General features: G+C 45.0%; 1 protein-coding gene across 7 annotated transcripts in view; it reads left to right on the top strand.

Moving 5' to 3' along the window:
• The window catches only part of CGNL1 (cingulin like 1), a 100,436-nt gene that overhangs the window by 26,813 nt on the left and 58,869 nt on the right, over positions 1 to 14,754 (top strand). For 6 of the 7 annotated variants that reach the window (XM_061594882.1, XM_061594877.1, XM_061594876.1 and 3 more), the window contains exons 2-4: positions 11,506 to 13,109; positions 13,692 to 13,786; positions 14,122 to 14,215. In XM_061594882.1, coding sequence (XP_061450866.1) covers positions 11,523 to 13,109; positions 13,692 to 13,786; positions 14,122 to 14,215 — 1,776 coding nt within the window. In that variant the 5' untranslated portion in view covers positions 11,506 to 11,522. The remainder of the gene's footprint in view (positions 1 to 11,505; positions 13,110 to 13,691; positions 13,787 to 14,121; positions 14,216 to 14,754) is intronic. The other variant, XM_061594880.1, reaches the window with a different exon arrangement.

Genomic DNA, 14,754 nt, shown 5'->3' with positions numbered 1-14,754 from the left:
TCCTATAGAAGACACACGTAACAGTCTCAAAGGTTAAGGCTTGTTCACACCAGAGTTTCCTGTGTGTTTATGGGCTGCTTGCATTCCCATTTAATTTGCATAGTCCACATGATGTTACCCTCAAACAACACCAATCTCGATGCTTTCCCCCTGTAAATTTGTGTTTACTGATACAAGGATAATCTGATAAGGTGGGGAAAATCAGGCTCCAAACTGGTCTACTCAGGTGCAGATGACTAGTTTCTCTGTGTTTGGGTGGATGAGTCAGTTGTCCATTTCTGCTGCTCCCCTTGCCATGCCCACTACTTCCTCAGTCCTTTCATTTCTTTTCCAGTGGTGCTCAAAACTACTTCTGGCCATGCTCCTGAATGGAGTTTAGCCCTATGTATAGTTTTTCTTTTGATCCTTCGGATTGACACAAAATCAGAAAACTGCAGAAGCAAATTTACCATTGCCTGACTGTGCTTTTGCGCCCTTCCTGGATGGAGAGACTTTTTCAAAAACAAGGTCCCTGCACAGCAATCTGCACACGTGCCCTGTTGACGCTTAGGCGGGGTAACAGAATCAGTCCATTATAAGGTGGGCGACAAAGGCAAAAGGGGATGTATGCTGGTTTGAATGGGAAAGGCCAAAGTTGCTCCCCATATACAAATTCAGATATGTGCAGGTATGGACTACTCTAGACTAATTCGAATGAAGAAGTGGATTAACAGTGAAATAATGCTCAAATCTGAACATGCCAAAAGTTAGTTAGTTAGGTTTTTAATGTAAAGAAGCTGCAAGAGTCAGAAGGGGAGGGGGCACTTAGCCCTTTTATATCGCCCATTTTTCTGATAACAATTGCCCTCCCTGTGCATCTCCCTGACCCCAAGTGATAGCAAAGTATTTTGTGGAGGACAGTTTTGACTGGAAGATTAGGCCACAGTGAAATTGTTAAGCCCCGTCCCCTCCACACATGCACTTCAAACCGACAGCCTCCCATAGCTGTATTTCATTGGGGGGGACCCCTTTGGGAAGCACATCTGCCATGGAACAAATAGTTTGGCACCGAGTATAAGGCGACAGCTTAATATGTTAATCATTCCTCTTGTTAATAGCCGGTCTCCATTTTTTGCATGAGGCAGGCATCAGAACCTGCCGAGTTGTCTCCCGTAATAGAATATCCAGGCTGAACAAGCTGGTTAACGAGCTCAGCTTGGAAGCTCATCTACGGGCCTGTCCATACGACAGTATAATCTGCAATGTTATTGCTTTGTGTCCTCATTAATTCACCGCCGTCCATATGATGTTGCAAGCTAGTATGAATTTTCGCGTTCACAAATCCGCATTAGAAATACCAGCAAAAAAAGATATGCATTCCTGTATCAATAATCAATCAGATTAACGTCTATGTTCTCGGACACAATGCCACAGACTTTCCTGTGATAGGCGTTCCATGGGCGTTCCTCTGTCATATGCCAAGCCCCCTGTCTCCTTCCCCCAATAGCTAGTTGCATTTCCAGTACTGAAGTTGGATCCACCCTCCATCCACGCCTCCTCTTCCTTTCTTACAGTTCATTCCTGCTTCTGGTAGTGAACTGGGGCACTTCCACCTCCTGGTTTCTGTAACTGTATTGCATTGTTTGTTTTTTAAAAAAATACTGGTTTGCGATCAAACATAAAATCAAATGTTTAATGAATAATATTTCCACTTAAAAGCTATTTTTCGACATTACCCAAACAATTCATTGAAAACATGGAGTTTTCCACAGAGGAGCTTCCTTAGGCTGATAGGAGGAAAGGGGGGGGGGGAAGGAGCAAGCTGTAGTACGTTAATGTGGCATTGATCTTGCAGCCGATCCAACAGCAGGTGAAGCCTCTCTTTTCCTGCCCAACAGCTGATGGGGATGGGAGGGGGAGCCAAACATACCAAAGAACCAGGCAGCCAGATCCCCCCTCTCCCTCCCTCTCTCTCCCTCTCTCTCTCTCTCTCTCTCTCTCTCTCTCTCTCTCTCTCTCTCTCTCTCTGTGTGTGTGTCTGTGTGAGCACAGGCACTGTACATTGTCTTCTTCCAAGCCTGTAACTGCTAATCTGGGTCCTCCCTTTGCTAACTTGAAACTGAAGGACAGACAATCTCTTGCTTTCTTCCCTGCTGGGCGGTGAAAGATCTAATACAATCTGGGAGGAGGAGGCCTGAAGGGGAGATTTGGCGGGTGCACCGGGCAGAAGGAAAGCAGGAGATAGTGGGAAACCATTGAACACGGAAAGGGATTTGCCAGTTCGACAAATTGAATGGAATCAAGAGTAACCAGCGGCTCCCATCCTTAGTATGCACTAACACATGCGCATACGTTCATTTTGCTTGCACTTGGGGGGGGGTGTCCTTTTGCACATTCACAAGCCTATGCATGTGTGGGAATTAAAAAAAAAGAAAGATATATGCTCTTCCGAAAAAGTGCATGAAAAGCAAACGACCGTTATGGACCAATGGCTGAAAAGGGGTGGGCTAGCTAATGCTAAAACGATGTAGGCCACACACACACACAGCCCACACATATGGATGCTTGACAAGCAGGTTTTCACAACAACCAACCACAAACAGGGCATGTATGGGTCTCAAGGCCACCCACTGAATATGGGAAACATGGATTTTGCAGCTAGGCGTGGATGGGCCCTAAGAGTCAAGGAGCATCACTTGAGCTGCTTCTGCCTATAAGAGCAAAGGTGTCATTGGGTGCAGTTCCCACCTTTATTTATTTATTTATTTATTTATTTAAAATATTTCTATCCCGCCCTTCTACCCTATAATAGGGCACTCAGGGCAGCTTACAAAAATAAAATCAAACACGTACATAATAAAATTGTAAACAATAAAATCACAAAAACATTAAAATAAGTTAAAATACATAAAGTACAATTAAAATACATACATTACTCTATATATAGTATATGTATATTATAGGGAGTGGTACTAAAGGGGGAGTGGTACCTTTGGCCACAGCTGTGGGGCGCAGTGGCTGCATCCCTGCCTTGGTGCCCATCAGGCTCCAGGTTCAGCTCCTGGAGTTGAGCTGTGATAGGAAAAGAGTGGAAGTAATATAGGGCAGGCAGGGGCAGACCTGGGACATCTGCTGCTTTATCATGTGGCCATTGGTTCATGCTCTGTGGTGCCTGAGCTATCCACTGTTACCATTTGAAAAAAAATGGAAATGGACTGCCTTCAAGTCGATCCCGACTTATGGCGACCCTATCACTATGGTTTTCATGGTAAGCAATATTCAGAGGGGGTTTACCATTGCCTTCCTCTGAGGCTAGTCCTCCCCAGCTGGCCAAGGCCTGCTCAGTGGGGATTTGAACTCACAGACTCTGGACTCCCAGCCAGGCTCTCCTCCTCACTGTGCTATTCCAGCTGTTCATTAGCCAAGTCTTCTTTCGTCTCATGTCTTTGCAATGGCCATTCTCAATTCTAATGAGACTGCAGCCTTTGCCTTTCTTTGGTGAGGTGTTCCCAGCTCAGTGCCCACCAAAAAATGCTCCCTCCTCATGGCAGCTTCTGTTTGGGAACGGTCCTTTGCTTTGATTGACGCTGGCCTGTTTGTTTCCACCTTGAGGATTTTCTGCTGGGTTTCAAGAGGCTCCCTTGAGCTGCAGCGAAGCCGTTGGGTCCAGCTTCCGAACGCCTGTCAGTGGGGAAAGCCAGCAAGTGCAGCCGGCCCCATTGCCTCTGCGTTTCAATGCCGCCACCCGGGGTTCTGGGGGCTCAGGGTACTGCGTCATGTACGTCTTCACTGCTACCCCCTGGAGCCTTAAGAGTGGCCTAGAAATGGAATCAAGCAATGGATGAAGGTGTGTTAATATGTGAAGTTTTTCTTGTTAAGCACCTTCACTGTAGGTGATATTACAGAAAATGACTTTGTGGCTCAAGACTGGGGTCTTGCTGAAGGTGGGGCTGGCACAATCCCAGGCACTGAAACATTTTGTGTTGGCACTGAAAAATTCTTGCAATCTCTTGCATTCTTCCCAGCTGGTTTCTGAGCAACTGATTATGGGACCTTTTTTTTGGGTGGGGGGGTGTTCGCAGATCTAGACTAAGAAGAACCTAAGGAGAGCACTGCTAGACCACGTGGAAGGCCATTCTGTTCAGCACCTACAGTGGCCAAGCACATGCTTGGGAAAGCCACAAGCGGAGCGAAGGCAGCAGCACTCAGACATATCCACACAGCTGATCACAGCTAGCAGTCCTTGGCAGGCCTCGCCGCCTCCTCCTCCCGTCTCCAGGATTTGTCTAATCCCCTTTTAAAGCCCCTTAAGCTAGTGGCTACCGCCTCACACCTTGTGACCATGAATCCCATCAGTGGATTGGCCTGGTGCTGGGGTAACTCTGCCCTCACCAAAGCTTGTCTTGTTCTGTACCATTCTGTGGTGCTCCAAAGGGGTGGGCCCCTTTTCTCTGTAGTGCTCAAACACGTGTCCCCAAAAGCATAGTTTGAAAAGCTAAAGGTTTGCCAAAGAAACTTTTGTCTTCTCTTCAAGTAGCCTTTTTTCATTGTTTGCTTTTTGGCCAGCTGTATATGTTTTTTAAAGTCAAGTAGAGAACAGTAACTAGAGAACTTTAAATATGTCTTTAATCCTTAAGAAAGTGGAATTTGAATGCAGATTCTAAGACAATGGAGAGGGGAGGAATTTCCAGCTGATCCCAAGTGAGCAGCTGATAAAACATGTTTTTAAGAGCTGCTTAATGCTGCAGTTCCAGGAACAAATGGCACTCCCAGCGCAGCAGGGGTGTGTGACGGGCCTTCTGACCCGCAGACTTCCAGCCAGCTGATTTCGGTCAGGCTTACTGTAGTGTAGTGCAGAGGCTAGGCTGTTTGGGAGATGAGCCAGTGACAACTCCCTGCTAGATTTAATTTGAGGATTAAGAAAATGATAATTCTTGGCTGTAACTGCAAGTCAGTGCAGATAACTGACTGCTCAAGATGTCTTCAGAATTAGTAAACTATTTTCTATAAGCTCCATGTAGCATTGATCTTTTTAATTATTATTAATATTAATAATAGCAGCAGCAGCAGAATCAGTAAAATAAACCAGGAGCTGGCAAAAAACCAATCCAAAGGCCTCCCATCATGGGCAGATGGAATGCCGTTGGGTGGCGTAGGGAACAGTGCAGAGGAGACGTCCCCAACCTGGAGCTCTCCAGACATTTGAACGTTTTGCTGGCTGGGGCTGATGGGAGTTGTAGTCCAAAACGTCTGGAAGTCACCAGCTTATTTCAGACTATTGTGTGCTCCCCAACTTCCTGAGTGGTGAGAAGTCCAGGGGCAATAGCACCAATCATACAAGCTGAACCTATCGGAAGCTAGCAAGCTTTCAAAAACAGGTAGGGAAGTGGCTGGTTTTGCATTAGATTCTCCTATCCCCTAAGCCTGCACCCAGTTCCAGCCAACTCCAGCTGAACTTTCAATGCACCTTTTGCCTCTCTTTAAATTTAAGCAACTCATTTGAAATGTGGTGCTGGAGGGGAGCTTTGCGCATACCATGGACTGTGAAAAAGACAAATAATTGGGTGTTAGAACAAATTAAACCAGAACTGTCACTAGAAACTAAAATGATGAAACTGAGGTTATCATACTTTGGACACATAATGAGAAGACATGATTCACTAGAAAAGACAAAAATGCTGGGAAAAACAGAAGGGGGTAGAAAAAGAGGAAGGCCAAATAAGAGATGGATTGATTCCATCAAGGAAGCCACAGACCTGAACTTACAAGATCTGAACAGGGTGGTTCATAACAGATGCTCTTGGAGGTCGCTGATTCATAGGGTCGCCATAAGTCATAATCGACCTGAAGGCACATAACAACAGCAACAAATTTAAGTGACAGAATCGGCTTCAATCTGTTCCTCTGCCCTTTTTCTGCTAGCTGGAGGGTGCCAGTTTCTCAGATGATGATGGGTATAGCATTTCAGAGGCTGGAAAGAGATTGCCAGCTATCAAGAAACAGTCGTGTTCTTTTGCTTGTAAGTCAGGAATGGGGAACTTCATATCCAGGCAACAAATGCGGCCCTCCAGGCCTCTCTGCCTGGCCCTCAGGACTCCCTCTCCTTAAGCATGCCACTCACTTCCTTGCTTTGCACCCTCCATGAGTGTTTCTGCCTGGCTGGTCTATGTCCTTGAACTCTGATCATGTTTCTTCCTTGTCTGTATGGAGGTAAACGCGTATGTGGGAGTGTGTACACAAACTAGCCTACTGTACAAAGATAACATTCATTGCTTTGCCGACTTTTGCCTCTGGCCCTGCGCACCACTGGCACGTGGCCCCCAGAAGGTTGCCCAGAAGGGAATGTGGCCCTTGAGCTGAAAAAGATTCCCCATCACTCAGATACCCAGTGATAATTCCATTCACAGTAATCACAATCTTCTAGGTATTTATTTCAACAGTCATATAAAATTGGCCCTCACATAGGATGGTGACTAAATTTTCAGGCTTGCTGGCATTTAGAAAACCCAGTTATTGCATCAGATACAGCTGACTTGCACAGCCAGCCTCTGACTTCCTTGGCCTGTATCCAGACTTTCCAGGTGAACTTTTTGCCTCAGTCAAATTTGGCATTGTATGAAACAGCAGGTGTGCTGCCCTGCTAGACAGACATCAAAAGTGCTCACCCCCTTTCTAAATTGTAAAAGGTAAAGGTGTCCCTGCACTTATAGTGCGAGTTGTTTCCGACTCTTAGGGTGACGTCTTGCAACGTTTACTAGGCAGACCGTATATATGGGGTGGGATTGCCAGTTCCTTCCCCGGCCTTTACCCCCCCAGCATATGCCGGGTACTCATTTTACCAACCACGGATGGATGGAAGGCTGAGTGGACCTCGACCCCTTTTACGGGAGATTCGACTTCCTCCTTCCGTTGGAATCAAACTCCAGCCGTGAGCAGAGCTTTTGGCTGCGTTACCGCCGCTTCCCACTCTGCACCACGGAGGATTCTAAATTGTGGCTCAATGTTTTTAGGGCCAGAAGATCCTGGGAGCTGTATGATTGGCCTCCCAAGTGTTTTGGCACATTAGTGAGAAAGCAATTTGTGAGGAGTAAGCAGATGATCCCAGTGATGATTTTTCTGTCTTATAAAGTGAACAGGTGTCTGGAATGTCAAAATAATTCCAAGGGAGGGAGAAGTTTGTTTGGTTGCAGAATCCTGTTCAGGTGCAGTTCCTTTCTTAAGCCTCAAGAATGTGGTGAGCATTTGAAGAACATTTGCTGCACCTTCCCAAGAGATGAGTGGCTGCCCAACAAGACCTGCTGTATTAAATCTGGAATGTGGTATTTGGACCAAATGCCATTAGGCTTGGAAAAATTCTTTGGACCTGAAGATGTTCCTGGTGAAATTGCTCCTTCCTTCCTAGTTTAGCATGTGATTGTTAAGAAAACAGTACATCAGCTGTGTGAAATTGAACTGAGTCCAGATTCCTAACTTTTCATCTTTTGATGGGACAGTACAAAATGGTCGTGCTTGCTGTAACTGATTGGAAGAAGTCCATGTAAATAAAATACAGTCATAAATAACTTAAAAACGGTGCATTAAGCTGTGTTAGGCTTGCCAACAAGATTTACAATGCATCACGGAGCAAAATAATTGTCTATTTTATAAACTTTACGATTCAAAATTGATATTGTTACACCTCAGTTTTATTTGCTAAAATGTTTTCAATGCTTTCACACACCCAACACTGATAAATGCCCCATGTCAGTGAACGCTTTACTGACATGTAGTTTGATGAATAAAAACGGCAAATTAAAACAGAATGCCAAGTTTAAAAAGGAAAATGCCACAGTTTGAATGAACAGCTCCCAGTTTAATTCCTGGGGATTCCAGTTAAAAAGATCTTTGATATAAATATCAGTAAATAAGTTTGGCCGGATGGAAAGATTGTGTGTAATTTGCATGCTAGTTATAAAAAGGACCAGGGTAGGGGAAGCCACTCCCAAGTGCATCCAAACCCCAAATCTCTCTACGGCTCTTCACCGGACAGATTTGAGAAGATTATGTCTCTGTTGCAGTAAAAACGGTTGCCGGCACCTTAAAGAATGATAGATTCACAACACAAACTTATGCATGCTTACTCAAGCCTCATTGTGTTCAGTGGGACAAATACTCAGGTAAGTGTGCATAGGACTGCAATCTTACCAGATCATCAGCTTTCATAGGAAGAGCTTACTTTGATCAGTACCATTAATTAGATAGAACGGATGCTGGAGGTTCAGGCTGGCTCAAAATGTTAGAAATGGAGAATTCTCAGGAATTAACAGAATTGTTCATTTTGACCTTACCGGCTGTCACTAAATAGCAATGTTAAATGTCTCTTCCTCCTACCCCCGCCACTGTAAGTTACACAATGTTTCTTTTTACAATCTCACTCCAAAATCTGTCAAAATCTATAGACCTTCTGTTGATTTTTGAGGGTGCTGGATCTGCCTGAGTGTGATTAGAATGCAGGCACAGTTTCCGGGTTGTCTTCTCTCATAATACCTGGAAGTTGGGCAGCTTGTGATGTGAGATGTAATTGTGCAGAGTAAACAAAAGGAAGCTGGAAGTGCTGGGGAGCCGAGAAATGAAACTCGGGAGGAGCAAATGTCATTTCCTGCAGTTGTTTGCTGTCCACCTGCATTTTCCTCTCTATAACTTGTCATTTTTGAGTGTCTGCTCATCACTCTGAAGCTGGGCCGGGCCATGCTGCAGCCTGCAGCCCCCCAGACAGGGCAGTACCTTGTTCTCTGTGACGGCCACTGTTGGCCTTGTGGGGGAGCAGTTGTGGCCATGGTTCCCAGCTGTTGGCCAGAAGCCTGAGCTGGGCCAAGGGTTGAGTTGCTCCCTTGCCGCAACTCATGCTGCAAGCTGTTCTTTGGTCAACTGTCGGGAAGTGAGGCGTGTATACTCTTCTGGAAGCGCATTGTCAGTGCATATGGTCCGCTTCCCTTTTTGTACCGACCAAGCAGTGTTGCTGCAGCAATGCTCATTTTGTGTCTAACTGACACTCCAGTTTGGCTAGGGATGTATCGTTAGGAAGTCACTAGCTGGGAGAAGTTGAGTGGCCAGTTTTTATAATGTGTGAGTGAGACCAGCGCGTGTTTGGTCTCCATTTGGTTTCATACAGATGCACACAGAGCTGTGATTGGCTATACAAATGTACAAGTGTGCCTGCCCCAACATGTTCCTGGGGAGACGTTTATGATGTCCCAGACTTGTTTCTACACAATTGGCCACTGTGGAAGGACACCACTTGACTTGTCTTGCTTCAGCCCCATATCTGTTTACACAGTGTGTGCACATGTGTATACAGACTGGGGGTTGAGTGAGCCGAAAGAGACAAAGGTCAGGAAAAACCCTGGCTCTTGATTCGACTCTCGGTCATCTTGAGGTGAGGGTAAATTTGTAATGGTTAATGACCCAAACTAGTCTGCTTGGTTTATGCATGAAAGTAACAGCTTTAGATACTACTTTAGAAAAAGTGAATCATCCATCACATCTGCCATTGAGTTCATTGTGTATTTTGCCAGAATATATAGGAAGGATTATGATTTGGGGGAGGGGGGGGAAATGCACAGAAAAAGGGAATTCTAGCAAAACCATTACAGCTGAAAGAATGAAGACTGGGGAAGTACAGGGGCCAGATGCAGATGGTTTTCCTATACATTGAATAATATAAGGCACATTTAGATTTTCTGACCCATAAACTTCTCTGTATTTATCAAAGGGCTTTTGAAATGAGCACCTTGCTAACTTCAATGTATGATGCATGTGGCTCTGTTATTTCTAAGCCTGGCAAAGACCACACCAGTGTGCAAATTAACGTAGATGTTAAGATACTAACAGGCAGTGATAACAACTGTAGTACATTTGGACTAAGTGGGTTTTATTTGGCATGGATAGGGAGCTGACCATTTAAGACTGATAAATAATTTGGTTGCCTGAAATAGTCATAGAATGTTTCCCTATATGCTGAAAAAGCGTTTGACAAAATATATTGGCAATTTATGTTTGTTACTTTGGAAAAAAATGGATTTCTTCAAGAATTTATAAAGTGGATTAGAATATTATGCCTTTCTCCAAAATCGCAAGTAAGGACAAATCGAATTCTTTCCGATCTGTTTGGCTTGGAGAGAGGTACAAGACAGGGCTACCTTCTTTCTCCATTGATATTTGATCTGTGTTTGGTACCACTGGCATGTGCAATCAGACAGAACAGAGAGACTTCTGGTTTTGTACAGGAACAAACAGAATTTAAACTAGCTTTGTATGAGGATGATTTAATACTATTTATTAGTAGACCTGAAGCATCTATACTGGAATTAACAAAAATAATCAATAATTTTGGTAGAATTTCAGTGTATACGATTAACTGGTAAAAATCAGAATTAATGTCAGTGGACATTTGTAAATCACCTATGTTGTAAATGGCAATTTCACTGGTGCCCAGAGGTCATAACATATCTCGGCATTTTGGTTCCAAAATATATCTCCCAAATGATTAAAATGAATTTAAATAGGTTGATAGCAGAGATTTCTAATGATCTGAAAAGATGGGCATCACTCACATTTCCTATGTGGGGTAATATTAATCCTTTTAAGATGAATATTTTGCCACAGATACTATGTGGCTTACTTTGTGTCCCCCAAGTGTGTTTTCAAAAGATTAGTGGGATATTTCAGAAACTAATTTGGGTTAATTCTCCACCTTAAAAGAATGCAGCTGCCAGTATTGGAAGGAAGATTTAATTTTCCAGACATCAGTTTATACCACAAGGCAGATCTTTTAGTGCATGCAAACAATTGGCAAGTTTCTTCTTCTGTGAATACCCCAGCATGGGTAATTTTAGAGATGATTTGACTAGCACCCCTCCTAGGATGGATGACTTTGGAATTTATGTGTATAAAAAAAAGAAAGGACTCACAACCACCTACAATTCTAGCAGCTAGTGATATATATTGGGAACACTGCCTCTCCCCCCCCTCCAGAAAGAAAGGAATGAATTAGAGAGAGCACTAGGGTAGGCAAAGGCTGTTCTGAAGTGGAATGCCAACTGCTTTCTCCTTGGGGATCAGACCAATCACTTGAGCAATGGAGAGGGCCCCCTCGTCAGTTCATCTCATGCAAGAGTATGTGAGAGAGAATGTGGGTTGCTTATACCCCCAGCTGGTATGCAGCCCTTGGAGGGCTGGCCAAGGGTGAATGCAGCCCTCTGGCCAAAGAGGATTGGGCACCTCTGGTAGAGCCCCTTGGAACTCCTTGCCTAAGGAGATTGGCCTGCCTGGCACTGCTCACAAGCTACTCTCATTCATTCCTGCACTGGTTGAGCTCCGTTTCAGTCACTGCATATGGGGGATGCATTTTGAATTTTCCACTGCAGGTGCCAAATTGTCTTGCTTCAGCCCCATATGTCATTGAAGAAAATACCAAGGACTGTCATGATGACAATGCAAGGGAGCAGCTTCCTTCACTCATGCTCTCCGTTTCTCTCCCCTCTGCAGAGCTTAAACCCACATGAATGATGAAGTCCTACTTGGGCAGCTTCAGGCAAATGCAAGAGCAGCAGGACTCTGGGATCCACCTTAAGCTTGAGAACGATGCACCTCCAAAGGCAAAGAATGCACAAAATGCAAAGGCTGGGTCCTACGGAGTTAGCATCCGGGTCCAAGGGATCGACGGGCATCCATACATCGTGCTCAACAATACAGAGGGATATTTGTCTGACAGTCACTTGGCACCTGCAAATGGCCAACAGGTTGCACCTGAGGCACTTGATTGGTCAGCTGTGGACTCTAGTTCTGCTCCTGTACTTGAGAAGAAAATTGGTGAAGACATACAGTTTTGGGGAACTTGCAACGTATCTCCTCCAAGTATGTTTAAAAGCTTGAAGCAGGCCGGCATGGATGAGAGAGAGAACAGCATCTTGGATTTCAAAGCTGGGCTGCCCCAGGCCCCCAATCTCTTAAACTTCCAGAGGCATCCTGAGCTTTTGCAGCCTTATGACCCCGAAAAGGATATCCTGAATTTGGAAGGCTTTCAGCCTCCCCCATTCAGTAAATCCAAATCTCTTGCCGATGAAGAGAAACCGGGTGCCAAACCTTGGAGCTCACCACTGAAGGCTGCAACATTAGATAAAACAACCCTCCAGTTTGTAGAATTGTCCAAACCAAAACCAAAAACTGTGAATTTGACCAAGTTTAACATAGGGGAAGACTCAAGCAAGCAGGAATTGGAATGCCCCAGCGTGGCTGATGGTTCTAATGGAACTCATGAACCCCATTCTTCTAGTGGTGGATCTCCATCTGCCATAAGCCCATCTACCTATCAGGAAACAAGGAAATGTAGACCCGACCTCCTTCCTTTCCGCAGGCAAGATTCAGCAGGATCAGTCCTGAATGGCTCACGGCGGTCATCGACTTCGTCAGCTACTCCAACTTCTGCAGCTTCCTTGTATAAGTTCTTCCTTGATGACCAAGACTATGCCATCTATGCTGACAATGTTAACAGGCATGAAAACAGAAGGTACATCCCATTTTTGCCTGGGACTGGTCGTGATATTGACACTGGTTCCATTCCCGCAGTTGATCAGCTCATTGAAAAATTCGACAGGAAGGTTGGTCCTCAAAGAAGAGGGCGGTTGGGAATCAGGAATAGGATTCATCCAGATGATCGCAAGCGGTCAAGGAGCGTAGACAGCGCCCTACCCAGTGGGTTAACGGTGAATTCCAGTTGTTTAGCTGAATATAGTAAAAGCTTGGTGACGTCATCCGAGCATTTACTACAACCCTCAAAAGTTTGCTTTCAGAAGCTGTTATCTCCAGATCAAAAGTCAGCATCTCTTGGAGAACAAGTTGCCCCTCGGACTGTGGGCAAGCTTCCAGCAGCAGCAGCCATGAGAGATTCTCCCAAGAGCCATTTTAATTCTTTACAATATCGTAAGCAAAATAAAATTGCTGGTGAGAGTTTGGCTTATAAGTCATCCACACTTCCAGTCCAGAATAAAAAAAATGAAAATAAAATGGTGACTTCCACTCTCTTGTTACCAAACCGTATTGCGACTCAGAAACTGTCTGTGAAAGCATTTGCTTCTGCTTCAGATGCTCAGGTAAGTTTGCAAACGTGTGGTAGGTTGACATTATCCAGTAACCAGGTGCTGTGCTTCAGAGATGCAACTTTGGCAATATGAATGGATCGGTTAGTTATCCTTGGGTCTTCCAGCTTCAACCACTTTGAGAAAATAAAGGCAGAAAGGGGGAGCTCAGAGGTGCCGCTGGGTGGTGGTGACAAGTCAGGACATATTTTGGAATAATTCACTCTTTAGGATTTTGAGCAATCGCCATTCCCAAGGCAAGAGTTGTGTGGACACAAAAGTCCATTCCCCCCCTGACTTTTGGGGACAAGGCAGTCATCCTCCACCACCCCATCTGTTTTCTTAGGTGTGATGGCGAAGCAGCGCGTGACCCAGGAATTGCCCCCAGCCATATGTGAGCTGATGCCTGGGCTCCAGGATCCCCTGCAGCTTTGCAAATGTTCCTGCAGTGCACCTCTCCAGTCATCATGTGGTGCAGCTGGTGGGGGCATCAAACTGTTTTGGGCGCACTCCGTTTGTGGCACAGAATCAGGCCTGTTTGGCGCAAAAGGCTCTTGTTGCAAGGCATCTGGCTGATCTCTGGCTTTGTCTTTCCAGGTAACTCCTGATCTGCTGAAGGGCCAACAGGAACTTGCACAGCAAACCAATGAGGAAACAGCTAAGCAGATTCTCTACAACTATCTGAAAGAAGGGTTAGTGGACGTGCAGAAGAATGTAGCTTGTGAAAATGGCATTCACTTAAGGACATGAACAGATGAATGCTTGGGACGGATATGATGGCTGTGTCCAGCTCAAACATTTCACCCCCCATTGCTAGCCCTTAGAGCAGCCTTTAGATCTAGCTTTTGTACTGAGCCTCTCTGATTTACATTCCACTCTTGTCTTAGCCTACTAACTAATATCTATGGCTGAATGTCCTTTCAAAAGTTGGTAGTTCTTGAAAGCCACTGGAGGATTTGGAGGCGTTTGGGTGATGGTGGGTCATCCCAGACATTGCCGTGGTGACTGATATTTGTTCATGTTTCAGAAGCAGTGAAAATGATGATGCAACGAAGAGGAAAGTGAACTTGGTATTTGAGAAAATCCAGACTCTGAAGTCGAGAGCAGCTGAAAGCTCACAGGTAAAGTACACAAGGAGAACAATGTTGCCTCTCTGTGACACTTCCTAGTATTCATCCAGATCCCTCGGGTTGTTTTGGGAGGAAAAAGGTCAGGGCTGCTCTATATGACCTGTTTATTGAGCATTCATCCTGATTTGCTTGCACAATGTCCTGTCTTTATTGAGTATTCCTTCTGGTTCGTTTACAAGGCAGTTATATGCCCATGAGCTTGCAGGATGTTTATGCAACTTCCCTTTAATCATGCACTCATCTCATACTCGTCAATGGAGTTCCCTGTCACTTTCCAAACTGCAAATCCATGGTTTTTTTGAAGTGGATTTGTTGTGCTAGGGCAACAGAGCACTTTAGGTTTGCACAATTAAAGCGGATTAGAGATCTGGCATGCTCTTGAATCCCTCCTGCAAAATAGTGACAGTCTGGAGGCACCCTCACTCTACAAGACCCAGCAGCTTGGAGCACACACAGGGACTCTGATACATACGTGGATCTCCGTACTTTTTCTGCATGTATGCTCCAGAGAATAATGAAGCCCAGATTGT

Source organism: Rhineura floridana, chromosome 14 (assembly GCF_030035675.1).
Source record: "Rhineura floridana isolate rRhiFlo1 chromosome 14, rRhiFlo1.hap2, whole genome shotgun sequence".
Classification (NCBI taxonomy): Eukaryota; Metazoa; Chordata; class Lepidosauria; order Squamata; family Rhineuridae; genus Rhineura; species Rhineura floridana.
This window is presented reverse-complemented; position numbering and strand designations above follow the sequence as displayed.